The sequence below is a fragment of the Epinephelus fuscoguttatus genome, linkage group LG11, assembly GCF_011397635.1.
Source record: "Epinephelus fuscoguttatus linkage group LG11, E.fuscoguttatus.final_Chr_v1".
NCBI classification, from domain to species: Eukaryota; Metazoa; Chordata; class Actinopteri; order Perciformes; family Serranidae; genus Epinephelus; species Epinephelus fuscoguttatus.
This window is the reverse complement of record NC_064762.1, coordinates 34,262,036-34,287,555: the sequence shown is the minus strand read 5'-3', so window position 1 is coordinate 34,287,555 and position 25,520 is coordinate 34,262,036. Positions and strand designations below refer to the sequence as shown.

The 25,520-nt window shown below is 39.3% G+C and overlaps 2 protein-coding genes across 3 annotated transcripts; one reads left to right on the top strand and one right to left on the bottom strand.

The window, feature by feature from the left end:
• Positions 1-1,443: 1,443 nt before the first annotated feature.
• ppil4 (peptidylprolyl isomerase (cyclophilin)-like 4) lies at positions 1,444-16,125 on the bottom strand. The gene is made up of 13 exons (XM_049589447.1): positions 16,036-16,125; positions 15,631-15,698; positions 14,160-14,224; positions 13,949-14,066; positions 13,567-13,709; positions 13,362-13,458; positions 13,095-13,211; positions 12,876-13,000; positions 11,932-11,998; positions 9,493-9,604; positions 9,226-9,322; positions 8,927-9,059; positions 1,444-1,901 (listed from the first exon to the last, which is right to left on the bottom strand). The coding sequence occupies exons 1-13, from the start codon at positions 16,103-16,105 to the stop codon at positions 1,692-1,694; spliced, it is 1,422 nt and encodes a 473-aa protein (XP_049445404.1). The 5' UTR covers positions 16,106-16,125; the 3' UTR covers positions 1,444-1,691.
• A 34-nt stretch (positions 16,126-16,159) lies between these two features.
• Positions 16,160-24,242, top strand: ginm1 (glycoprotein integral membrane 1). Of its 2 annotated transcripts, none has more exons than XM_049589446.1 (8): positions 16,160-16,315; positions 16,476-16,547; positions 17,235-17,334; positions 18,405-18,556; positions 18,732-18,891; positions 18,991-19,220; positions 21,595-21,758; positions 21,844-24,242. In XM_049589446.1, the coding sequence occupies exons 1-8, from the start codon at positions 16,226-16,228 to the stop codon at positions 21,956-21,958; spliced, it is 1,083 nt and encodes a 360-aa protein (XP_049445403.1). In that variant the 5' UTR covers positions 16,160-16,225; the 3' UTR covers positions 21,959-24,242. The 2 variants fall into 2 exon arrangements, with proteins under 2 accessions (XP_049445403.1, XP_049445402.1); XM_049589445.1 differs by having other exon boundaries at positions 18,402-18,556.
• Positions 24,243-25,520: the final 1,278 nt, after the last annotated feature.

Here is a 25,520-nt window from a genome sequence, read left to right as displayed (position 1 = left end):
TTCACCCAAGCGGGTGTAACCTCGTGTGCTACATCGTGGTGGAACACAAACAATATTAACAAGCACTTTCTGACCGCAAAACACACCCAGAGAATGGCTAAAATGCGTGGACAACAGAGACAAATCACCATGACAGAGGGTATTGCATTATTCTCACTGGAACAAGGTGTGTCAGATTTTTAATGTGTCACTTAAAAATGAAAAGTAAAAAAATGCACCTCGTTTTGCAATTTTACAGCATTCCTTCAGCCAAAGGCCAGTTAATGCCATTGAAATTTAAAAGAAAATCTAGTACTATTGGTTAGGCACAATTTTTCCCAACTGTTTGTCGTAATGGTAAAAATGATCTTTTTAGTCCGGTAAATCTACTTCATGTGTTGACAGAAACGTAACACTTTCTAGGCATGAAAGAAACGAGGGTAGAACAGAACTGAGAAATGGACTCTTGGCACGTTTTCTTGATGATTTCCTGTTTCTAACTGAGATATTCCACTGCCTTTATCACCATCCTATCAAGTTTGAAAAACTTTTTGCTAAGATGCACTGAGCCTCATGCATTGCTTTGTACTAGTGTCAGCCATGCTTCAAAAACTTGGTCAAATAGCCAATTTTTATTGGATTTACACTTAACTATCAAGCTGTCATGCTACAGAGACAGCTAGATAGCAGATAGCGAATCTTCTGCTCTAAGCATCCTGGCCAGAAATGAATTATGAGTTTAGTTTAGTTTATTAAGATCCCCATTAGCTTTTGCAAAGCAGCCACTATTCTTCCTGGGGTCAATGAATGTTGTGGGTTCTGTTATTTTCATCTGTGTGACATTAATAAATCATAAATCAACAAAACATCTTATTAATTTTTTGGGGACGTACCAATGTAATGTCAGAAAAAAAAAAAATTGTAAAATCCTACTTTCATGTCATTTTAAAGACTTTTGAAAGACAGATTGAGCAGATTTTAATACCAATTAAGGCCTTATTTTCAGATTAAAGAGTTCAATGCCTTTTGAGACTTTTTAAGGATCCACAGGAACTCTCATTTCACTTGCTCCCTTGATTTCATTGCAAAAACAAACCAAAAAATGGCTAAAAAAACATTGTAATTTTTTTGGGAAAAGCTGCTGCTTTTGGAGGGACTTCATTCATTTTATGACTATAGGGCTATAATCATGGATAGATGTTTCACTTTAATGATGCAGCTGGTAAACAGGGAGCTGATTTGAACTACCGTATGTACTGCTGTGCATCGTAACCTACAATACAAAATTTTATCAACAAATAAAATTATGTATTATTAATCTGACTCTGTAAAGTAATTAGTCACTACATTTATCAATCAAATAGAGTTCAGTAACAAGAACAATATTTCCCTCTGAAATGTAGTGGAGCAGAAATATAAAGTTATATTTGCTAAAAATCAAAAGACAACCATCACATTTTGGGGATTTTTTTAATATACATATAAAAAAGCAATTTCTCAAACAATGTTTGTTCTCTGAGACAATGTGACAAAGAGCTGATCATCATCCAATTTGTTTTCCAAAAGTCAAGGTCAAGCAATATAATGGAAAGCCAGTAGTTAGGACGGCTGATATTGAGATGCCATATAACTCATGCTGAATACAGTCGACCTCTCTGTGGCTCCACCCTCCTGCCACAGAAAGATACTCCAGAGAGGTAAGGTGAGCTCCCTCACCTGTACCTACTCCTCTCTTTATCACTGGACTTCTTAGAGCTGCTGTGGCTTCGGTCCTTGTGGCTGTGGCCTTTATCGCGACCCTCTTTCCCATGTTTGAGCTGGGACTTGCTGTGTTTGTGGTCCCTGTCTCTGGAGCGGGAACGTGAGCGGGATCGGGAGCGCTGGCGTCCCGTCTTTCTGTCTCGTCGGCTGTCGTCGCTGTCCTGGAAATGTCAGAGAAGACGGGAAAGTGTGAGACAGTGAAGACAAATGTGTACGGACATGCAGGTAAGCTTGTGTTCAAGACTGTACCTTGGACCAAAGCAGAAAAAAGTTGCACTTTAACCCATTATTTATAAAACACTGCCTTATTAAAAACAAAGCATGCACTGTGGACAGAGCTGAAAACTAAATTAACATAATCTTAATACCTACCTTGTACGGAAGCTCATTTATGCTACACTTTAAAAAGGTGTATTTCCCCTAAATTATGTCCGTCTTCTTTCAAATTTTCTCATAATTTTTAATGGTATAACATAGAAGAACCTTTCTGTTACAGTTTATAAAATCATAGCAATGAGATACTTTTTCAAAAATGACTACAAATCAAGTTTTCATGACTCTGGGACACTGAGATACGAACTCAGAATGATGTGATGTTTTGTGTAAAGTGAGCAGGTACAAACTGTCAGTGACTCTCTCTCTATGCAGTTGTTGGTAAACCTCAGCTGCCCACACTTACCACACAGCCTCCCTCAAGTAGAAGCACTGGGCATGAAATGGGGAGCTGTGCTTCCTGGAAAAAAACTGTTACTTCCTGGAAACAATGCCTCTTAAGTGGAAACCTCACAGTGCACGACTAGATGCAACCAAAAAGATCTACGCAACACCATCATTCACTTGTGAACAATCCAGCACTGTTTCCTCTGTGTGTTATGCAGTATTTACTGGCTGCTACTGATTTGGATGCTCCATTTTGTGTGATTTTCTGCCTGCTCAGCCTCTTACTAAATATATGGGCCTGATTCAAATAAAGACCTGACACCTACACCTGACAAAACGTTATCCCATAATATCTCATGGTATCTCTAAGAGTATCTCTTCTCTGATGGTCACAATAGTTGGATATATGAACATCAGCCAAGACCTCAACAGACATGTCCTGTACAACAATATGACCGAGGACATGGTTGTCATGAAAAGCAGATTAAATATACTTAGTAAGTTAAGCTTTTGGATCCAATACGGTACTACAAGGGATACTTAATTTTCAACCAGCTTTGTATCATAACAATGTGGGTAGTATGTGTAAATGAACTGTGGTAAACTTCCCTCCATCTTACCGCACCCAAATCTCCCTGCTCAAACTTTCACTAGCTCTCGGGCTTTTGCCAAAACTACAAATTGTACTTCTAAATCAAACATTAAGACTAGCACTGTTGATAAAATATGAGCCCAGATTCTGTTGCTGCGTTGCCTATTTCTCACCTCAAATGTTTTCAGAAACATTTAGTGTACTGTTTAGCTGTAGTACAAGATTGTTTTTTACCAGCTGTCCATCGCGTTTCCTGTGCCAAAATGGCCAAGCTCGCATTACATCATTCACCAGTAAGAGCATTTATTGGTTGTAGGGTTTTTTTTACCCTTTGAGCAAATCCATAGTGGCGTTCATAAGGTCGGAGGTTCTGAGGTCCTAAACATTAACTTCGGGGAAAAGTGCTCTGAACACGTGGTTGGAGCGGAATTCTTCGCTTGGAACGTCGTGCGGAAGTGTAGCAACCCGAGGACCCCAAGTTGATGTGGCATGACGTTACAGCAATGGTGGCCCACTTTACTACCGGTGAGTTACATAATTTTTCTTAGATAAAAAAAATGCATCTCAAAGACTTCTTTAAGCAAATTCTCCACTGCTACATGTAATTTGAACAATCCGTGTATAATCATACGTAGAATTAGTAACACTGCCAACACCATACATTAGCAAAACGTCTTTGACCTCTTCCTTTAGCCAAAAAGGCTAACAACATCAGCCCAGCGCCATTGGGCTACAGATTTATGCGTTCTCATTGAACACAACACAGGAGAGTGTCCAAGGTCCAATGTGAGGTGATGAACGCACTTTTTCCGGAAGTAGGGGCTTTTCCGGGCTTTTCACGTCAGGTCCTCGGAAACCTCAAAGCCCTCTGAACACAGCTCAAGTGTCTCAGCCCTTTTTCGCTGGTCATGTAGCACTCATTTCAAAAGTATTTCTGTATTTCTGCTGCATAGACAGCCCAGTTTTATAAAAAAGACTATCTTTACAGCAGTGAAATACTTCTTCAGCTGGCACTATTACTGATATGCTGAGTACATGCTAGAAATCAGACATAGAAGTGTTTAAGCATACAGTCTTTGTTTAAGCTTTGTTAAGACCTGCGCTCGACAGTAGAAACCCTGAATCAGCATAAATAAATAACTCGTTCTGATGTTAAACACAGGAAATTAGCAAACACACTGGAGTTTGTTTAAAGCTGCTCCAACCAGTTTAGGTGTCAACAGAATTTAAAACTTAATTTCTCTGTATCTTTCAAAACTGGGGCTTACACTACTGTTTCACATGACAAAGAGTAACAGAGATAAAGTACAATTACACAAATAAAAAAAATGTTAAGGTGACATGAATGAGGAAACATACATAATATGGCACTGACAAACCTGTGTTCACTGCACTAAATTCTATGTGATGCAGTAGTTGAGGTGCTGGTTACAGCTTACGACTCTTTGTATTATTTTTAATAAAAAATATAAGTTAATATAAGTTAAAACAACAATATATCCACATTCTATTGTTTATTTTTTGTTACTTTAATTTAGCATGTCTTGGAATTTTCTTCTGCTATCTTGAGCTAAGACACACTTTTTTGTTAAAATCAAAACTACAAGACACTTTTCTTTTTATCTATCCGAATATTTAAACAGTTAATTCCTCCCTGCAGGCAGTCATGTAGCACATGTGCCACTGAAGACACGTGTGCTTTTACGTGCATGCTGCACGTTTGCTTGCAAACCTTTATTAATCACTTATGGAACAGATTGTTGTTTGAAGGGCAGGGCACTACAGGCTGGCGGATATGTTTTTAATGACAACAGGGAAACTCAAAATATCAAAGGTCAAAGTAAATGGATAGAGGGATAAGACTAAAGCCACATGGACGCCAGCCAGGTAACGAACTATAAACAGGCTCAAGTACAGTAATAACTGTCAGCGAACACACCACTGACAGGAATAACAGAGGACGGGAGCCAGCAGCATTATAACAAATATCTGTGGTCAGCAGTGGTGTCTGGTGTTTACACCTCGGCCCCACACAGAAAAACTCCATGTTGAGACTTTTTATAGTTAACAGGAGTGTTCTTGATTTTTTTTGTTGTTGTTGTTGTTGTTGGTAGAATTGCTGGGAAAAATTGCAGACAGAAGGAAGCAGTCTCAGTTGTCACACAATCTGTGATGTGAATTTATATTTTTTTGCTGTCACAATATCACAATTTCCACCACACACCAAAAAATAGTTTTTATGCAGTGGTTCTCAAACTTTTGTCATACCTCCCTTCAGAAGCTGAATAAAGTTCATCCATCCCACAAATATGATCAATCATTAACAATAATTGGGGAAGCAGCTACTCAAAAAGGATCCATGTTGAATTTCAGTGAAGTAAACATCAGCAGACTCTTGTTTATTTTCCCCCATATAAATCATATCCATTCAACTTTGTTTCACTCCATATATTTTTCCACTGGTCATCCACGTCCTGTCTGCATCTCTGCTGTGACATGTCTGATAAAACGTAAAATGCAATACAAAAACAAAACAAAAATCTGACCTTTAAATATTCATTTACTCAATAGCCATTTGCACTACTTGTCTGGGTAGATGAACTTGAGACAGCCAGGTGGCCACTGTGTGTGTGTGTGTGTGTGTGTGTGTGTGTGTGTTTGTGCATGCATGTTTGGGCCTGTTCAACAATCAGCTTTACTGAGTTATCAGGAACAACTTTCTTTGTCAGTCACTCACCAGGTGTGAAGGAGTTACTCAGTAATAATACAGATGAATGATGAGTAAACCTGCTTCTGGGAACAAGGCTCTATTTGTGTTTGTCTGTGTGTGAACGTCCAGGTTACTGTTACAGTGACAATTAACTGTCAGGTTGTTTACAAGCCTGAACTATTCATAGTATGTCGGTTTAGAAAACTTTAAGTCATGAATCAGTGACTAAATAAATATAAAAACGTGTTGGAGATTACTTTAATATCTTTATTTCCTCATTCAAATGCTCACTTGTTTCATCACAGACAGGGAAAGCCCTAAAAATAGAATACTGCTCCTCCCTAGGCGTTGCCTTGATGTGTTATGGACAGCTTTATTAGTTTGCTAATTATGCTGAAGAGATGACAGACCTGTGGGCCTTTGTGTAATGTTAAACACACGGAAAGATGGAAACATTTGACCGGAATTATAAACATAAAAATCCCAAGGAACCCATTCAAAGGGACAAAAAATAGATAAATAAATATTGAACACACATTCAAGCCAAGACTCAATAGAGAGTACATATGTGATGTCACCATACACCATTGCCACCATCACATTACTATTAAAAATCTAATATTTTTATATTGGCAGTTCAGCTCACCGCACAAGAGGAGAAACGGAAGTGAGCAAAGTAAACAAACAGCTGAAGGTGAGAGGGAGTAAGCCAAGACAAACTTGTTACTGAGGTAAGATTATGTTTCTCTTGCCACTGAGCTCTTTAGCAGAAACATTTCCTGATGGTTTGTGCTACTGTTCACTGGCACACGGTAAATATGCTTTGCTCTTTCAACACTGGATTGTGTTGTTAATATGCTACCTGGCTAACTAGCGTCAAGACGGTCTTGTGGATTCCCTTTTTGGATGAGGAATATAAATGAATGTTGTCTGCTGGTGTGGAGTTATGTCCTCTCACACAGGCGTAGAATATACTTGCCAGTTGACCATTGGCTGTAGTCTCTGCAGTGTGTTCATGTGCAATTTTTTTGGCCAAGGCATGGCGACATCAGGCGACGCAGCATCACCACTAGTTTTCTAGAGTCGGTTTGGTGAGTCTAGGCCTTAACATGAAACTGCTTTACTCAGTGGATCTACTCAGTGGATCTAATGGTTTTAATCACCTGGTCTATTTGTTTTGGAGAAGAAGAGACCTCTACGGATAATTCAGCTCCCAACCTCCTGAACGATGAACACTTGAGAAATCCTAACAAAATGGCAAATAATGTAGCAATTGTTTTCTGCTATTGTGCAGATAACCCACTTCAAATCAGGCCGAACTTTTTACAGACTGCTGAGGCAAAGAGGAGCTTAATGAGGCCTGTCCTACATTAACAATGCATATACTGTATGTAATGCATACAATCAGAATGCCCCGACCACGGTGGTAGCTACCAGCTACTATGCTCTGAGAAACTGTGAGGTAAGTCAGAATCAGCTGTTTGTGTAACTTCTGATGATCTGCATGGTACATGATAGGGTTGGGAATCTCTCTGTGATAGACGATTTGATACGTATCTAGATACATGGGTTACGATACGATTCAAAACTATATCTTTTTAATACAGAACGATTCCATACGATTCGATACAGTGTAGGAACGATACGATTTGATTCAATACGATTCTATGGTTAACATTTATTGATGTAGACATTAATCATACATTATAAAATAAAGAAGCCAAATCTATAAAAGTGACAGTCTTACAGTATTTTCAAATTTGTAAAAGACCACATCCCCAAGCATTGTTGCTGTATGGCGCTGGCAAAAATAAAATAAAAAGACAAACAACAACAAAATCACATGTCAAATGTATTTATTTTTAGACATGGACCAAAAAAGACTTGCTGAATGAACATCATTTTGTTGGATCAATATAAAAATGAGAAGAAGTTTTAAACTTTAAGTGAAGTGAACTTTAAGTAAAATTTAAGTGTTTTAAACATGCTTGTTGTGTTGTTTTTTTGGTGTTGTCTGTGTTTTTTTTTATGTATCTTATATGGACTTGAGTCTGGAATAAAGTTTATCATAACGCTGTACAATATAAACATAAAGCAGAATAAAAATAATAACATGCAATGTAGGGGCAGAATCTGACATCTCCTGTTAATAGTTGATATCATAGACTGTGATGACTAGCAGCTTATCACTGACAGCATATCAGACTATTTCTCTGTGTTTGCTACACTCTGTGTTTGTCATTTATAAAAAAATAAATCACTTTTCTATAATACACCAATGATATTTCAATGGAATAAATTTCTTATTGACTTATTCATACTTCAAAAACAGCATCAACAAGTGATTTACATAGGGAGGATCAAAATAAAATAAATAAATAAAATAAAAATCAACCAGCCACCCTCCTCCCCTGACAAGTAAAGAACAGTCCCTAAAGTGCGGTGAGGTTTGTGGAAATGTGAACGGCTCGTTTCTCCTCTGACACGTCACATACCTGAGTGCTGCCAGGGCTTGGCTGGTATTTCTGGGCAGTCATGACACCGACGAAGACTTCTTGGACCGGGCTTCTCGGTCGCCGGCCGGTAAGCCGCTATCATGCGCCGCCATATTTGACAGCAATACGTATTTCTGTCTGTGTCTGTGACCCCGCGATCAAACCCACAACCGGCAGGATTCGCCTTCAGTTTCTGCTGCGGCTTGGCTGCTCCCTGGTTTATCCAACCAGCATTAGCTTCTGTTCCTCATCTCCACCGGTCAAGCTGGCGCTGATGTTTACATCCATTATCGTTGTCAGTAATGCCTGCTACGGAGCAGCCGGCTCTCGCGTTGTTTTCGAGATGCAAACTGTTAAAGCCAGTCAACCGATTGCTAGTCTCGCGATACCCGAATCCGTGACTCTACAATCGATTCATCTAAGGATTCATGGCTGATTCGTATCGATTGAGGAGGCTGCTACCGACGTAGCCGTATCTTTTGCTTGTCAAACCAGATATCCGGTCGTATCGGTTAATCGTTCCCAACCCTAGTACATGACATGTATTCCTATTTAAAATTTTAGAAAAAAAAAAAATAAATAAATAATAAAAAAAAAAATCTAAATCAGATTCCCTGTAGTGTAAAGAGAGTACAAAAGCAGAAACTGCAGTGCAATGTGCTCTACCCTCATAACATTATAACAGGGAGAGTAAGACACAATATTACCATACTGTTGCCTCAAAGATACCTTGTGCTTTTTGGACTTCCTGCTGTCCTCGTCATCTGAATGATGGTGGTGCCTCTTCTCCTTGTGTTTCTTCTCAGAGTGCCGATGGCTCGTCGCCTCCTCTTCATCCTCAATTAGCAGGTCATACTTGGAACTTTTGGGAAAGTTATGGAAATCACCAGGAAGTTGAGAAAGTCAGTGCTGAGAGATCTTGCCAAATCAAACGGCCATCACAACAGAGGCTCTACAGACTGATATGTTATGACATGAAGTGGAGTAACTAGAAAATGAAATGCCAGCATATGAACACACAAGGATACTCTTGTTTAGGCTTCACTTGATCCTTGAGAGCCAGTTTGGTTCGGTTCTCCACATCCTTCTCGTAGGCTTTGAAGTCATCTTTAGTATACTTCCCACCTAGGAGACAGACAAGGACATGACCTCTTAGGAAACACAGTGTCGGACTGAACTCAAGGTGACAAGGACTAGAACACTGGTAGGTTTAGATTAAGGGAATCTGTTCATCCTTCAGAATAAAAAAGAGAAATATTTTAAACATGTGACCACAGAGGCTTCAGTGTGAGTACCTTTGCCTTTCCATTTGATCTTAGCGACTGACTGGCTGAAGTCTACGTGAATACGTCGATCATCAATGAGCACGTTGTCCATTTTGAAGTAGGCCTTTTCACAGTCTTCTTGCTGTGAGATAGGGAGCATGCAAAGAGGTAAGAGAGCAACTGTTGAAGAAGTAAATGTCTGTAGAAACAGATCATGTAGCATCATAAACAAACAGCACAACTTATGAACAAAAAGTTACTTGAAAAAGGTAGAAGGACAGGGATTCTACATATTTTCCATTTCAAAATTTCTACACTTTTCCAGACTTCTCGATAGATTTTTCGGACCTTATTTTACATCGAAGTACAAATAGCTAGATGTTTAGGCCTAAACACGTAAATAAATGATTTTAAAATCCTGTCACATCCTGATGCTGTAGCTCATACAAATCAGCGAACACTTACTGAATAAATAGTATTATAATATTATTCACCTCATATTTCTTAGTGTCTTTTATACTTAAGAACAAAAAAAAAATGAGTTGAAAAAAGTTTCACAGCGTCTGTGCAGCCTTGCTCATTCACTGTGTCCATGGAAACGATGATGAATGAAGCCATAAAAGTTTCATTACGCAGAGAAGGTAGTCTGTTTGCTTTTCTGATAACCTCACACTGCATTACTCATAAATGTTCATATAAGCTCAATATTTGGTTATTTGTGAAGCTATGCACATATGCAATTCAAAGATACTGACGCATGTCCTGATTTTATAAAGTTCTAAGGAACTTGGGGCAGAGCTGTTTTGCAGACTGTGACGTGCAGGTGTAGAGGCAGCACATGTGTTCAGTCACATGCCACAGTTTTTGCATTGACAACATCAAGCTCTGCATTCTGTACTGTGTACAGCTGAATATATGTTAGAAAGATTTGCAAATCACTGCATTGTGTTTTCATTTACATTTTACACAGAGTCCTAACTCTGTTGGAACTGGGGTCTAACCAATCATCTCATTTCAGCTCTAGTTTCTATTCTATCCATTATGTTTAAGTACAAACAAAAGTGTGCAGCAGGACGTCAGAACACATCAACAACAAAAACATGCGACAAACATACCGTCTCCCCATACTTGACATTCATGACCCAGAAAAACAAAGAACAATTCTAAATAAAAGCACACTAACTGCTTTTTACCACACCTCATTTACTGGAAGATAAAAAAAAATGACAAGATAAGCTATTTCCAGAAATTTTACTTTGTATCTGCAATCAGATATCTAACAACAAACAAGTCTTCAATGACCATGAAGACATGTTTGATGATGAGCCAAACCACTGCCAGTCAACCAGATGCTCAGGAAACACTGATGGGAAGAGCTGCCTCTTTGTTCCTCGTGTGGAGTTACCTTTGGCTGGCATTCAATTTTCACATTCATAATGGCATCTTTGGCTCATTTACACAAACAATTCATTCTATCTCATAAACTTACTTCATTGTATTACTGGATGTCACTTAGTAGAAGCCTGAGTGAAAACACATTCTATCTAAAACAAACCGCCCAGCGCCCTCTAATGGTGTAAATGTTAATTCCACTTCACCGTGTCCAGCATTATCAGTCATGATAATATTGCTCAGAGGTTTTCTCCTTTAATTTACAGCCAGTGGTTGGAGGACTGAGAGACAGTAACAAAAACTGCCTGACCAAGTTCACAAGTTCTAAGATTTTACTTCCACAGTGGACAGCCAGCCAGTGATGCACCATGCTGACGGTAATATATATGGCCTATTTATAAAACTTTAATATCTCTATAATAACACTTCTCTATCACGATGACTCAGGCAGCCCATGTGATAATTAATGCGTCATAACAAGGGCAAACAATGGAGGTCATGCCTGACTTCCATTACTCACATCCTGCAGGGGGGTTTCCTTCTGACACTTTCACTAATAACTCTGTTTACTAAAGGCTGATGAGTACATGAACGCAAAATCCCAAACAAATTGCTGTGTCATATTTGTGATGTGTGAGGAAGACCACTTTTACGCACCATTAAACAAGTGACTTTAAAGAGGGGCCTTCCCTGAACTGGGATACTGCTCATGTTTTACCGTTAACGTTCTTTGTACTTCTTATAAAACATCTATACAATGGCACCAAACCTGGCAACCTGTGACAACAAAACTCATAAAATCAAATTGTTGCTTTTACATTTTTGTTTGTGTACAGTTAAAACCAATGAGACACATGTTGCCAAGCTTTTTTTTTATTTAGACAGGCTGTTCGCAGTCCTTATGCTAAGCTAAGCTAACCAAAGTCTGACTCCAGGTCTGTGACAATGTCTCACAATGTGATTAATATTGATCTTCTCATCTCACTCTCACTGTAAACACATTCCTGATTACTCTGTATACAAGTGCACACTCACAGTTTACTCACTGTACATTAAGCGGACAAATAAGATGCTTACCTTTTCAAACTCAATAAAAGCGTAGCAGAGGGAGTCTCCACTCTTCCAGTCTCTGATGATCTCACAGCTACACACAACAAGAGTAACATGAGAAATGTTTTAGAACATGGACATAAAGCAAAATGTTGGTACACATTAGGGATGTAACAGTTAGTGTATGTGTATCGAACAGTCATGGCCTGGCGCACTTAGCCTCATGCAGAATACACAGTATGTAGACTGATACACGAAATGTGGAACCAAGGTTCGAAAGTGGGTGTTCCGCCTAGAAACTTGTGGCCATACCACATTAGCAACATGTACTGAGGTTAGCACAACAAGCTGATTTGTGGGTGAGTCAGTCACACTATGGCGAGCACAAATGAAACAGTGGTCACCTACAACAACAACGGAGAGAGAGAGTTTTGTAATAGATGACGATGATGAATCGCTGTTTCATTGTAGGGTCAGTGAATAGAAACGCATGCTAACCCACATTCGAGAACATCACACAGATGTGCTGATTACCAGGATTATAAATGTTTGGGAGCTTTGAATTTTTAGACACAGCCAAGGTGGAAGTAAGTGAAACACTCCTCTCAATTCACAAGGTTTAATTTTTGATATTCTATGTTCTTTGTATTTTCAATTTCATAACATAAGAGATGTTTTATAGCCTGCTCTTGCCTTCTGGGAAGGTGTTTGTTCAGTGTTACTACAGTGTAATACAGAAATGTTCCTTATTTTTATAAATGAAAACAGTTTCCAGTGAGCAAAATACTACCTCGGTCCCTAGCAGGAAGACTGTGTCTGTCGTTGACATCTTTGTTTTTACCTCTGTACTGAACGTGCACCAAACCATGACTCCTACACCGGGGTATAAACCGAACCGTGACGTTTGTGTACCGTTACAAAACATTTTGACTACAAACTAGCATTATGAAGAACTTGGAGGTTAGCGTCACCTTTTTATGGTCCCAAAGCGAGAAAAGATAATTTCCAGGTCCTCGTCTGTGGTCACTGGGTTCAGTTTACACACAAACAGCACGTTTTCTGGAGGCTTTATATCTGCATCAGGGAGGTCACCCACCTGGAGGAACGTATGACACATGAGTGTATAAATATCTGAGACTGCATCTGTATTATCTTCAGCTGAAGGCTGAGAGCAGATGTCCTCTTCTCACCATCTCCAGCAGGATAGCCTGAGTCTTGGCTTCTTTCTCTTTCAACCTCTCCTCCAGCTCCTCGGCTCCTTTTCCTTCCGCATCGTCGATCACTTCGTCTGCTCCGATTCGGCCGCTCTGTACACCCGTGGCAGAAACAGCCATAGTTATTTAGGCAGTGCATGCTGTATACATTTTTTCATGTTATGTGTAGTGACAGTTCTGGCTTTATATTTTTGTATGAGCAGATAAATGAACTCTCAGAGCTTTCAGTGGCACTGCACTCACATCTAGCTGCTCCTTGGTGGGCTCAGGTGATCGATCTGGCACTGGCAAATCAGGAGGGTCATCAAAAGGGTCTTCCAGGATGACTGTGTGGTTTATCCTGCAGCAAAATGACAATCTCATCTCATGACTGTAGAACTTAACGCCCTGAGAAGTGATACATAGAACACATAGGATACTTCTACACAGACAGTTTGTCTCAGTTCACCTGATATCTTGGAATGGGACAAAGTCCTTGTCCACAAAGGTCTCGTTGATTTTGGCCAAGACGTCCATGCCTTCTGTCACTTCCCCAAACACAGTGTGAACTCCATTCAGGTAGTCCAAGTTCTCACCCATGGTAATAAGGAACTGAAGACAAGAATAACAGATTATAAACATCAACATCTATACATTGAGATTAAGAGATGATTTATGTTAAAGAACATTAAAAGGCATTACCCTTACCATGTTATTTTTTTTTTTTTTAACTTTTTTGATTAGGTGAAAGCATTATAATTCATTTTTCTGTTCTCTCTCCCTCTCTCTCTCTCTGGAAGCTTTCTGCAACTTGCAGGGCAAACAACAGTATGACTATACATCTTATTCACCTGAGAACCATGCTGGTCGTTTCCATTGTTCACCATGGACACCATCCCCTTCTTCTTGTGTTTGATGCGTGGCATTTTCTCTGCATCAAAAAAGCGGGCCTGGTCCCCATACAGTTTGCTAATCACAAGCACATACAAGAAAAAAATAATTGTCACAGTGTTCAACTTGCGATGTCAAAAAAAGTCGGCAGCAGTGGAGAAGATGACTGACCTATAGATAGATTCTCCGCCACGTCCTGTCCCGGTGGGATCTCCAGTCTGCACAATGAAGTCTCTCTGGGGAGGAGACAAAGACACTGTTAAGCAGCTCACACAGTGTCCAGCAGGATGGAGAAATTAGGGAAGCACAGCATTGTCACCACAGTCTGATCATTACCAGAAGACATGCTTTACACTGCTTTTGAGACAATAAAGTCTGCTGCTCTGTTCACTAAATGTATTTGACTGTTCATAAAAAAAAGAAAGAAAGAAAGACATTTTCATATGTTTTGAGATCAATCGCTGGGATAAATTTTGGTATCAATTTAGAGTGTGAACAACAATATCTTAATTTAGGAATTTTGTTACACTATGATTATGAGGAGAGGTTATAAACAATCGAAGGAATCTTAGCTGTAAGCCCTAATATGATGGAAAAAGCCATGCGATTGCTTCTAACAAAAAATGTATATAACATACAAAAAAAAATAAGAAGAGAGGAATCTACTAAAGTCTATGCAGCCTTCACACAGGCCAAGTCTAACTGTCCTTGCAGACATGAATCTTTGCTTCGCTTGAATTTATGTGTAAACTTGAATGCTGATTATTGTGATTGTTTAGTTAGCAAGACTCCCATTTTCATTATAATATCAGCTGCAAATGTTTTTTTTTACTTTATTAGTATATGGAACCAGAGCACTGCCATATTAACTTGTTACAGGAACCCAAGGCAACAAAAATGTTCAGTCCTTTCCAGTCAAGAACCTAATGACTTCAAAATTGTTTTGTTTTTTTCACAAGAGCTGCAATAATAGACGAACAAATTGCACTGCAGGCACAGACTAGTTTTCCACCTGGGGTTCTCTAGCCTAGTTTATTTATTTATCTTTTTTTGTATCTTATTTTACCTGTAAATACTCTGACAGAAATTTAAGTGTTGCAAATATATCTACATGTAAAACTGTGGCTTTTGGGGCTATGCTCCTCCAAGTGGTTGCTTTTTAATGTACCTCAGATTTTAACAGATCTGGGAAAACTGCATTCTCCTACTCTGCACCTTGGACATGGAACAATCTTCAAAAAGATCTAAAATTACAAACACTTAAGGGCACAATAAAGTGTGGGTGTTTCACCCCTTTTTGTAATTACTGTGTCTCTTTGCAGTTCTTTTGCATCTCGTTGTCATTTTGAGTCTCTTCCTGGTCGGTATGTGTTATTTCAAGTGACATTTTGCAGATGAAGGGCAGAGGGGGCCCTTGACACCTTGGGCTCCTGGGCCTGTGCCCGGTGGGCCTATTTAGTAATCCATCCACGACCATGACCTCAGAGAGTCTGCTACATTTAGTCCATATATGAACCTGGCCTGAATTATAAACTTTTCAAATCTAGTGAGGGACTATGTCGCCCTCTTCAGGCAGTTTGGTTCAACTGAGACTGATTCACACCTGTGTAACATAAGTTTTCAAGGGACCATTTAGTTTTACCTGAACATTGTGGATGAGGCAGTAGTTGTAGTACTTTATCTTGCATAGTTTCAGAAAGTTTAGGCAAGCTGCAAAAGAAAAGAGCGCAGAGGTAAAACAGACAGTCCTTGAACACTACCAACACACACACACACCCCAACATATTTACTACACCTAGCGTCTATTTAGAGTGCTCGAATCGAGGCGAAATTAATTATGTAATAGTTTATTCCAGTCGTGTAGTTACTGCTTACTTAACTGTTTGTAACTGTAAGATAAACATAGGCTATGAATAAAATGCAAGCAAGCTAACAGCCTTAGCTAGCACCCACTTATTCCGTGCTACAGCTCGTCAATGGCTTACTCAACTAGCAACCAGTTTATAAAATGTGCTGCCGTCATGTGAAAACGGCTTCATTTTCTTACTTTTAGGCCTTTCTTCTGTAAACAAATCAATTACAACATCGCCCAACGTCGTTTCAAGGAGCACCGCCATGCCGATGGTCGATCTCGCGAGAAGAGGTTTGGGAAATTCCACGCGCATGCGCACTTCACATGTCTTGCTCAATGTTTTCGTGTTAGCTCTCCTGCTGCTGTGAAGTACAGTCCACACAAAATGGAAACGGCAGGTGTAGTAGTTAGTATTATATGTCTTCTCTTTGCCTCGGTAACGTGCTCAGAGTCGTCACCCAGGCAACTGAATACGGTAAGATGTCAGCAACCGTAAATATTGGGCTAACCTCATGATGATGGTGTTAGCATAGCGTTAGCTTACTGATCGTGGGCTATGACAGGAAGACCATGACTGGCAGACATTGTGTTGTAAACCTGTGTTTTCTTTTCTTTTTAATAATTGGTCTCCATAGGAAAACATCCTGATAAACGTGACAGCAGGGACAGTGGCGGACACACAGTTGCAGGATTCTAACAACTTGCAGGTAAACAGTATGAGCTAATGTACTGTGTGGTTCTCAACCTATTTTCCAGTCAAGGAAATATTGTAATTTTTAATATGTTGCAATATGCTGGGTATTGTGATAAAATATATGCCAATTTATTATTATTATTATTATTATTATTATTATTATTATTTTCAATTGTAAATTATGTGCCCAGGGGAAAACTTTGTCAACATCTGTTTTATCTAATAAGATACAGTTTGTTAGTCTGTTCATTTCACTTCAGCCATTTTTTTTTGCAGCAGCAAAATGTATCCAAAGAAGCAAGTGATTATGTTATTCTAGAGGGCTACCTAAAGTTTAATTTGTTTTTGTTATATTAGTAATTTCTATAATAAAAAAAATCAATACTTGACACCATGTGACAATATGGCATTGCCACATAAAAATATCACAATACTCTGCTGTATTGATTTTTCCTCCACCCCTAGGAGATATCTGTGGAGGAAGTGAAACTCATGATCAGAACAGTGACTATCATGACTTTCACTCTGGGCTCACCTCTACAGTGATTTACAAAGTTATATAAAAATATTCCCTATTTTTATGGGAATCCCTTAAGGACCCTTATGACCTGGTGTTGAGCCAGTCTGCTTAATGAAGGTACAGATGTGGGTCGACCAATCAGCCAAGCCATAACATTGTTTTTTTTTTACCCCCCTTCAGATCAATCTAAACATATCAGTGGGTGAAGAGCAGGTGCTGGTCAATGACATCCCAGTGGAGCTGTCAGGGGTCACCAGGTTCAACTGTCAAGCACTTCTCTGTGAGTTTTCCTCACATTACTTCAACGTTCTGCGCACTGTTCTTGTGTTTCAAATACATGGGCCAGACGTTGGCCGTCGAAGAGGCCGGGGGGGTCTGGCACTCCTCTAATCCTTAAAGGGAAACTTAAATTAAGAATGCAAATATATTATTTATGTGGCAGAGGAAAGTTCAATCAGTGTTTGTGAACATGAGCTCCTCTCTCTCAAAGCCAGAAACCAGAGAAGGGAGTCTGAAACCTGTGATGTCATCAAGCACAAAGTCTGGGGCTGCTCCATAGACAATGAATAGGAGTTTGATTTTGTTTGTTTTCTTTTTTATACCCAAATGAGCTTTATTCTATTGTAGTTTTCTCAGTTCTGACACAGAAAATGTACCCATATACTCAGAACATTCCCCTGGCTGCTTTTTGTGTCATCTGGAACATCATTTTACAGTTCATTGAAATCACAGATTTGAGTTTAAGCACAGGATCGCCTGTAAGAAATGAATTTTTTTTGTCACTAAATTGTGCTTTCTTTTCGCTATATCATGCCATTCAACTGGGATTGCTTTAAAATGTATGTTAATTGCAAAGACACTCAATACCTTAATCACTATTGGGTTTATGTGGCCCTAATAAATACCTCTCAGCTCTCCAATATATAGTTTTTCTTTTATGTATACTTTGTTCCTTTTTCTCCTTTATTTATTTATTTATTTATTTATTTTGGCCCAAACATCTTTATCATGCAAGATTCTTAAGTTACATCTGTAGCACTGTGATAGTCCCTGCTGTCCTCATGAGGGTGGCAACTAATGTCACTAATAATGACACATTACGAGCAATCAAGTCTGAAGGAATGTCTTCAAAGTGTCAAACTATTTAATATACAATGATATGAAATTGACAAAAACAGTAAATGTTTTGAGTTTTACTTGATAAATGACTTGATATTTAATTCATATTTAAATTGTCATTGACAGAGTTACTGCTGTGTAACTGATGGGTTTATTAGCTAATGGTGTAGGAACTGAAGTCACATCCTTGATATGTCAAGCATTAACAATGATTTATATTTTTTCCAGTAGACAGTGTCAATGGGAGCAGTGACTTTGAATCTGGGGACTTGGTTTCCACTGTCACCCGGGTGATGGTGAGCCAGAATCGTCTCTACAGTGACTCAGAGGAGGTGGTGGCTCTGCAGGTGTTCAGTGAAGTCATAGAGATGGAGGGCAAAGAGGTAGATATCTCGACTGTGACAGAATTCAACCACAGAATTGTGTTTGTCCTTCTACCTCAAAACTTACAACCTTAACCATAATTTAAAATCTTTTCAGAACTGATCAAATACAGTAATATACTATGTAAAACATGATCTGACATGATTTCACACCGTTTGGGTTTGTATCATTCAGGTCCAGCAGCCTGACATGTGTGAGGTGAAAATACTGATGAGCCCAGATTTCCAGAAGCTGGCTCAGTTTACCAACATCTACCCCATCGGACACAGTGAGATCTTCAGGGTTCCCAGGGAGAACGATGTGGTCGTCACAGATCCACCAAATCCCAGAAAAGGTATGAAAAAATGACACTTCTACTGATTTATTGTGCAGATAGTGTATAGCAGTCCAGTTCAGTGTGTATCCTCAACTTTCTCTCACATGTTAAAATCAGATGAAGAACAGCTGATCACCCAGACCACCAGCCAGTACCCCCTGAAGCACACAGAGACCACCCAGGAGGAGACTGCAGCCCCAGGAAAGCTCCCAGAGACTCCGCTCCGCATGGACCCAGACCTGCTGTATGATGTCAGATACGATGATGAGTTTGATGACAGAGAGCCGAGCCAGCCGGATCAGATTCAGATGGAGACTCCACCTAAAGAAATCATATCATCTTACTCTGTAAGTCTGATGCTAGACCTGGATGATTACATACAGTATGCACTACTTAAGAGATATCAAGCCACTTAAAAGGAAAGCATTGGAGGTTGGGGTGGTTTGTTATGGAGGAGATAGAGGATGAGAGTTTCTGCATTCCAGAGATGTTGGTGCGCCACATGGTTTTGTTGAAACTGTCAACATCCAATATTTGTCCTCTATTACTGGCTAGTATGCATACTCATGAGATTCATTGTAAAACTCTGCAAATTTAGGAGCCAAGTAGGTTAAAAAACATTGTTTATGCCTACATTAAAGGCGCACTGTCTGAGTTTGTCAGAGCTCACGTCAGTGCCCATAAAACTTCTGGAGGCTACTGGGAGCTTTATCAAAACTTCAACAGTTGGCCAGAATTTACAGATAAAATATAATTGCATTAAAGGTCCAGTGTGTAGGATTTAGGGTCATCTTTTTGAAGAAATTTTATATAATGGTCATAACTGTGTTTTCATTAGTTTTATATTCACCTGAAAATAATAATCATTGTGTTTTTGTCACCTTAAAATGAGCTGTTTTTATCTACAAATGGAGCAGGTCCTCTTCCACGGAGTCTGCCATGTTATTTCTACAGTAGCCCAGAACAGACAAATCAAACATGGGCTCTAGATAGGGCAATTGCCGTTTTTGCTTTGGCTGCCGTTGTTCTCCTACACGCTTGGCACAATCAGGGCTCCCACAAATTTACATGGACAAAAATGTAAAATGTTTCCACAACTTTTCAAGAACCTGTAATTTCCATGACCATTCACAACGTATAACACAAACAGAACTGTGTAGTACACTTTACTCCAAATGTTAGTTATATTATTGTAGGTGGTCCGTGGACATAGAGCAGTAGAACTCCTAGAGAGGGGGAGCAACAGCCGACAATGCACCGTACCTTTAAATTACCATGTTCTGCTTTCAGAGCAGTTAACATGAAACCAGAGTGCGCATCTGTTCTCCAATTGACACCCTGGGCATCAATTGTTCCATCTAAAAAATGTGGCACAATTTAATAGGATTAGTTGGGCATAAGTAAAGAAACTTCGGGATTCATGACTCTACATTTTAAATCATACTGTCACAAAATCACTTTTTCCAAACATATCAAATTCAAATAAGAACATAATACCAGCTAGTTGGCACATATGGAGGAAGAGACTGTCAGGGGAGAAAATGAAGAGACAGATGTGCATGTAAACAAAGAGTAACAAATTAACAAATATAAGAGATATGTCTCGCCAACAGCTACAGCAAATAAATTCTTCAGTGCGTTACATTACGTGAAAGGTTATCCATGGAAGATTGCTGGAACAATTATTTCCTTGACTTTCAAGGATTTTATCAATTCCATGACTTTTCCGGGCCTAAATAACGAGATTTTAGAATTCCATGACTTTCCCATGTTTTCCCAAATTTCAGTTGTGCACACTCACCACTAGATGCCAACAAATCCTAAACACTGGACCTTTAATATATAATTGCTTCTTTAAGTTGGTGCTGGTCACACCTGCTATATGTATCGCGAGATTTCCTGTTTATACACACTTACAATAGGGGGAGGAAACCTTGATTCATGGTCGCTTGTATATGAACATTTTTAGTATTTAAAAACACAGTACATCACTGGAAACCAGCCAGCTTATTTTTTAGAGGTGAATTTGTAGGTGTACTCATTCTAGCATTTTATTTTTTAAGTTTTTATTATGGCACACTTTTCCTGCCCCTATTTCTGGGCTCCTTGTCTCCTTTTTCCTTAGAGGACATCTCTAAGTTGTTGTAAAAAATTAAGCTTTCATCTGAAAACTCTGACACTCTCCCCTCATCCTTGTTTTTAAATTTAAATAATTAAATTAGCCCAACTGTATTATCCATGATCATTCTCTCTAGAGGGGTAGGAAGTAGAGAAGGGGCCACTGCCCCCATCCCCACAGTTACCGCCCTAGCTGGCTTTCGCTTTCAGCTTTGCAGTCACAGATTGCTTTATTGCGGCTGGAGTGATCTAATCACAAGATGGTCTCTAGTTAATGTCTGTCCTTATTTATTTGCTGCTGCTGTATTTTTATCTGGTCAGCTCTGTGCTGCGTGTTGTTGTCATCTCTTTTTATTGATTTCATTGTGTAAATTGTTTTTAATGCAAAGCACTTGCAACTGGTGCAACTGACATCTGTCATCTCTAACTAGCTGACGTAACACATAGAAGACCACTGAGAGTACAGATCACATCAGATGATCTCCCCATAAACTGAGTCATTCTGGTTTGTTCACTAAAAAAAAACCCCTCCTAATATTTAGTACCAGAAAGGCCTTGTACCAGCAGGAAGTGCTCATGTCTCCATGTCCACCCTCTCCTCAGGCCATGTGTCAGTGGGTGGAGGAAGTCAGAGAGCGTCTGAGGCGCTTCAGCTCTGAGTCGCTGCCTCTGTTCTTCCTGATCATGTGGGTGGTGGTGATCGGCGTCGTCGGATCAGCAGTCATTGTCAGGATCTTGGACATGTTCTTCCCAACTTGTGAACACAAGTGAGTCTGTTTCAGTGAACAAATAATCTGCTGGAATATTCAGAAGATGTACAGAATGCTAAACTTTAAATCTCTTTTGTCACAGGCACATTTTTCACCTAAACCCTGTCACTCTCATGCCGGAGGATGAGAAGCACACTCTGCTGGAGAACGTAGAAATAGAGGCAGAAGAAGAAGAAGCAGCAGAGAAGAAGCCTTGAGTGAGGATGACTTGGCCGGCTCCTTTATTTTCAGTTTGTTCTTATTTGTTCTTTGGTTACTGTTACACTTTCAGCATGGCCTGGTTTTGTCGCTAGTTTATATTCCGATTTGTAAAGCAGTTTTTTTTTAAACTTCAGTTTGCCCTTTAAGCACAATGGCCGTGGAGCAGGAGATGGTTTAAAGCCATTTGACTGACAAAACTCAATTTGTTGCCAGTCCACTTCAAATTCAATCACGTGATCAAAATGGAAAAGAGAGTGAGTGATTCATCGTGCTGAGTCTCAGCTGTGAAGGCGCTGAGAGCTGCCGGATCGAGTGTTGGTAATCTAGCAGTGTGTCAGCCTGCGTCCGTGCTGTCAGCTCAGTGTTGCACAGAAAACTCTTTGCTCCTGTGATTGGTCAGATAGAGTTTATGGAAAGCCACTTGAACCAAGTCACACATGACTGTACTTTGTTACTTGTCTTTTAAAGTAACTAGCAATGTAACAAGTTACTTCTTAGAAGAAATGACCTGATTGAGTACTTCTGCTTCACCCTCTTCCAAAACCTGCCGTAGCAACACGGGTTGTTCTTTCAGATTTGTCGTCAATATTGTTTTAAAATGTAAAGCAAGAAGCAAGTGTCATATAGATCTATAAGTAGGCATGGGGCGATAGAACAATGTCATGGCACGATTTTCCGAACCAAAATAATTGTGATTTACATTATTATCCCGATAATCATCAAAATATGTTTAAAACTCTGAAAATTGCACTTAAAACATACTCTCTTGAATCTCTTTACCTTACATTTTGAAATATATATATATATATATATATGTATTTATTTCATCACAGATGCATCTTTTTTTAATGATCAACCTTTTTTGTGAAGAACAATCTTTAAAAGCCAGGGTTTTCAACTTTTAAAATGGCATCACATCTTTCAATTTGAAATGCACCAATGCTTGATTAAGTTCACTTGGGTTTTTTGAGGTTTGTGTGTATTAGGGATCGACTGATAGGGTTTCTTCAGAGCTGATTCTGATACCGATTATTAGTAATCAAGGACACGGCCAACAGCTATTTGGAACTGATATATATTTGAAGTAAAAATGAAATCTTAATCTCAATAGTTAACATAATACGAACTCCACAACTTCAACACAAAGCTTTGTTTAAATGCCTTAAAGCAATCTATGTTCAGTTTCTTTGCTTGCATTGCAGTCTTGTCTTCCCTGGTGTTAGTATGTGTAATACTCCAATGGGCCGACTGCACTTTTAGAAACTTTTCTGCAGGGCAACAGAGCAGCTACAGTGTCTGTCCTTGCCAACTGTGGTGCAGTACTACTCAGCTATCACTAGTGCTGTGGGCTGGACATTGAGCGAGTGGTGACTGCAGACAGAGGCAGGCGGCCACATCAGAGCCACAGTAGCGCATTTTTCAGTTAATTTATTCAGTCGCTTTTCAGATGAAAAAAAGAACGATTCCAGTGTTCTTAAAAATGCACAATATCAATTGATACTCAGTGCGTATGCCAGTTTTTGCGGAGTCTCTTTTATTGTTGGACATGATATTCACGATCATCCCAATAATGGAAATTCAGCACCATAAATTCAGTGGGGTTTTTTTTCTTTTAAATCACAATCTGCGATAAAATCCAGTATCGTCCTATCCCTATTTATAAGATCTGTAAGTGTTTTTTATTGCATTCTTGACTTTGGAAATACCACTTGACAAAACAATCTCACCACAAAATCCTTGTATCAGCCATTTCTATGGAGATCACGTAATATCAATGAAGGCTTAGAATTCAAAGGAATAGTTCAGAAATTCGGGACATATGCTTATTGGCTTATTGATCGATAGGACGTAAGGATTACGTTAACGACTTTCTCTGGATCAGTGACTCAGATACTTTGAACCAACTCAAATACAAAGTGTAGACGAGACATCCTCATAGTCCTAAAAAATGGCAGGTTTTGAGGACACAGAAGAAGAGCATGTAGAAGCACTGTAGGTTTACCAGATGAATATGAACAAACTGAACACTTTAGGGGCTGCATTCAATGATTAACAGTCTTTATGTTCACTGAAGAGACTTTCTCTACGTAGCAGTCGCGCACAGGTCACCCTTTCTTCTCACAGTTTTTTCCTCCGAAGTTAACCCCCACTGCTGACAAAAAATGTGAAGAAAACTAAGGCAGCAAATGCACTATGACGAGTTTATACAACATATTTAACATGAGGCAGGCAATGTCTCCTATGCGTCATCCTTTAAGTGAAGACGAAAAAGCTGTTACATTTGAGTCCGTTGTTCCAGATTCAAATATAAATGAAGTCATATTTAATCTAAAAGGAAAAAGAAGCAGATCTTGTGTCCGCACATTCAGTGAAAATGGTTTTCCTCGCACACTTTTCCAAACTCTGAATGTCGTTATTGATGAAACATCTCCCTCTAAGGCCTGCTGCCCACTATTAAGGCTCGTATATTGATTGTCTTTCTTCACAGTGCCTCTGTGACTGTCTTTGGGACCCAATCAGTAAAGGGGGGATTATGTATTTAATTTCTTTGACTGATAATGCGTGTGGTTTCCTGTTACTAATCATGTAGAATGTAAGTGAGGTCGTTCGGATTGTCTATGCACTCTAGAAGACAAACTACTGCTGATGTAAAGTACAGTGTGTGCACAAGTAATGACCACAAAAATCAACATGTAAATTATCGCTAAAGGAAAGAATCTGCACTTAGTTTTGAATATTGGAGTGAAAACTGGACTTCAACCTGCATGGATGTTTTGTCTTCTTTTTTTTTTATTTTTTTAAAGTGATTCAGATTATAAATCTTGCAGGTGTCACTCACAATGTTTCACTAGACTGTGTGAGGGACCAAACAGGTGGGCACAAGGTTAAAAAAAAGATCCAAAAAGTTGGTTTTATTAACCCAAAACTCAAGTCCAAGTGTTTCAACATGGTTTTTGTTATTTGTGTTTCTTTCAAAAACAAACACCCTCACAACATCAGCTTGTGCACCTTAGAACAGCTGAGGTCGTGATTTCGTTTCCCCAGGGTTCAGTTTATCTGCAGGATGCATGACGTATTGCGTTAGCAAAAGGTGCATGTGTAGTCTAGCTAGTGAATGCAGTTTGCTGCTCTGTCAGCAAGTTAAACTTTAAAACTAGGGAGCAGCATGATGACTTTAAACAGCTCAACCTGTACCGGATTCAGCCTCAAATTCCAAATGAAGTCAACACGACAAAGTGCTGTAGATGACACTACATTAGCCTGTAAGGCAGACAATATGCCAGGCATGAATTTTCAGATGTGTTGCTGAAGAATAAAACAACAACAGAAATATATTTTGATTTGCTCTTTGTTTAAATGGTGGTAGACCCATGTGTTACTATTTTGAGACATTTGTGTGCATAAACTGTACGAATTACAGCTGGACTGTGTATTTGGGTCTGCTGATTAAATGCTTTCTAGACCATCACACCTTTGACTTGTGTGATAACTGTGGTCGTGCAGGCTGAGAGAGCAGATATCTGGTCACAGCCTCTACAAGAGCAACCTCTAACCTGG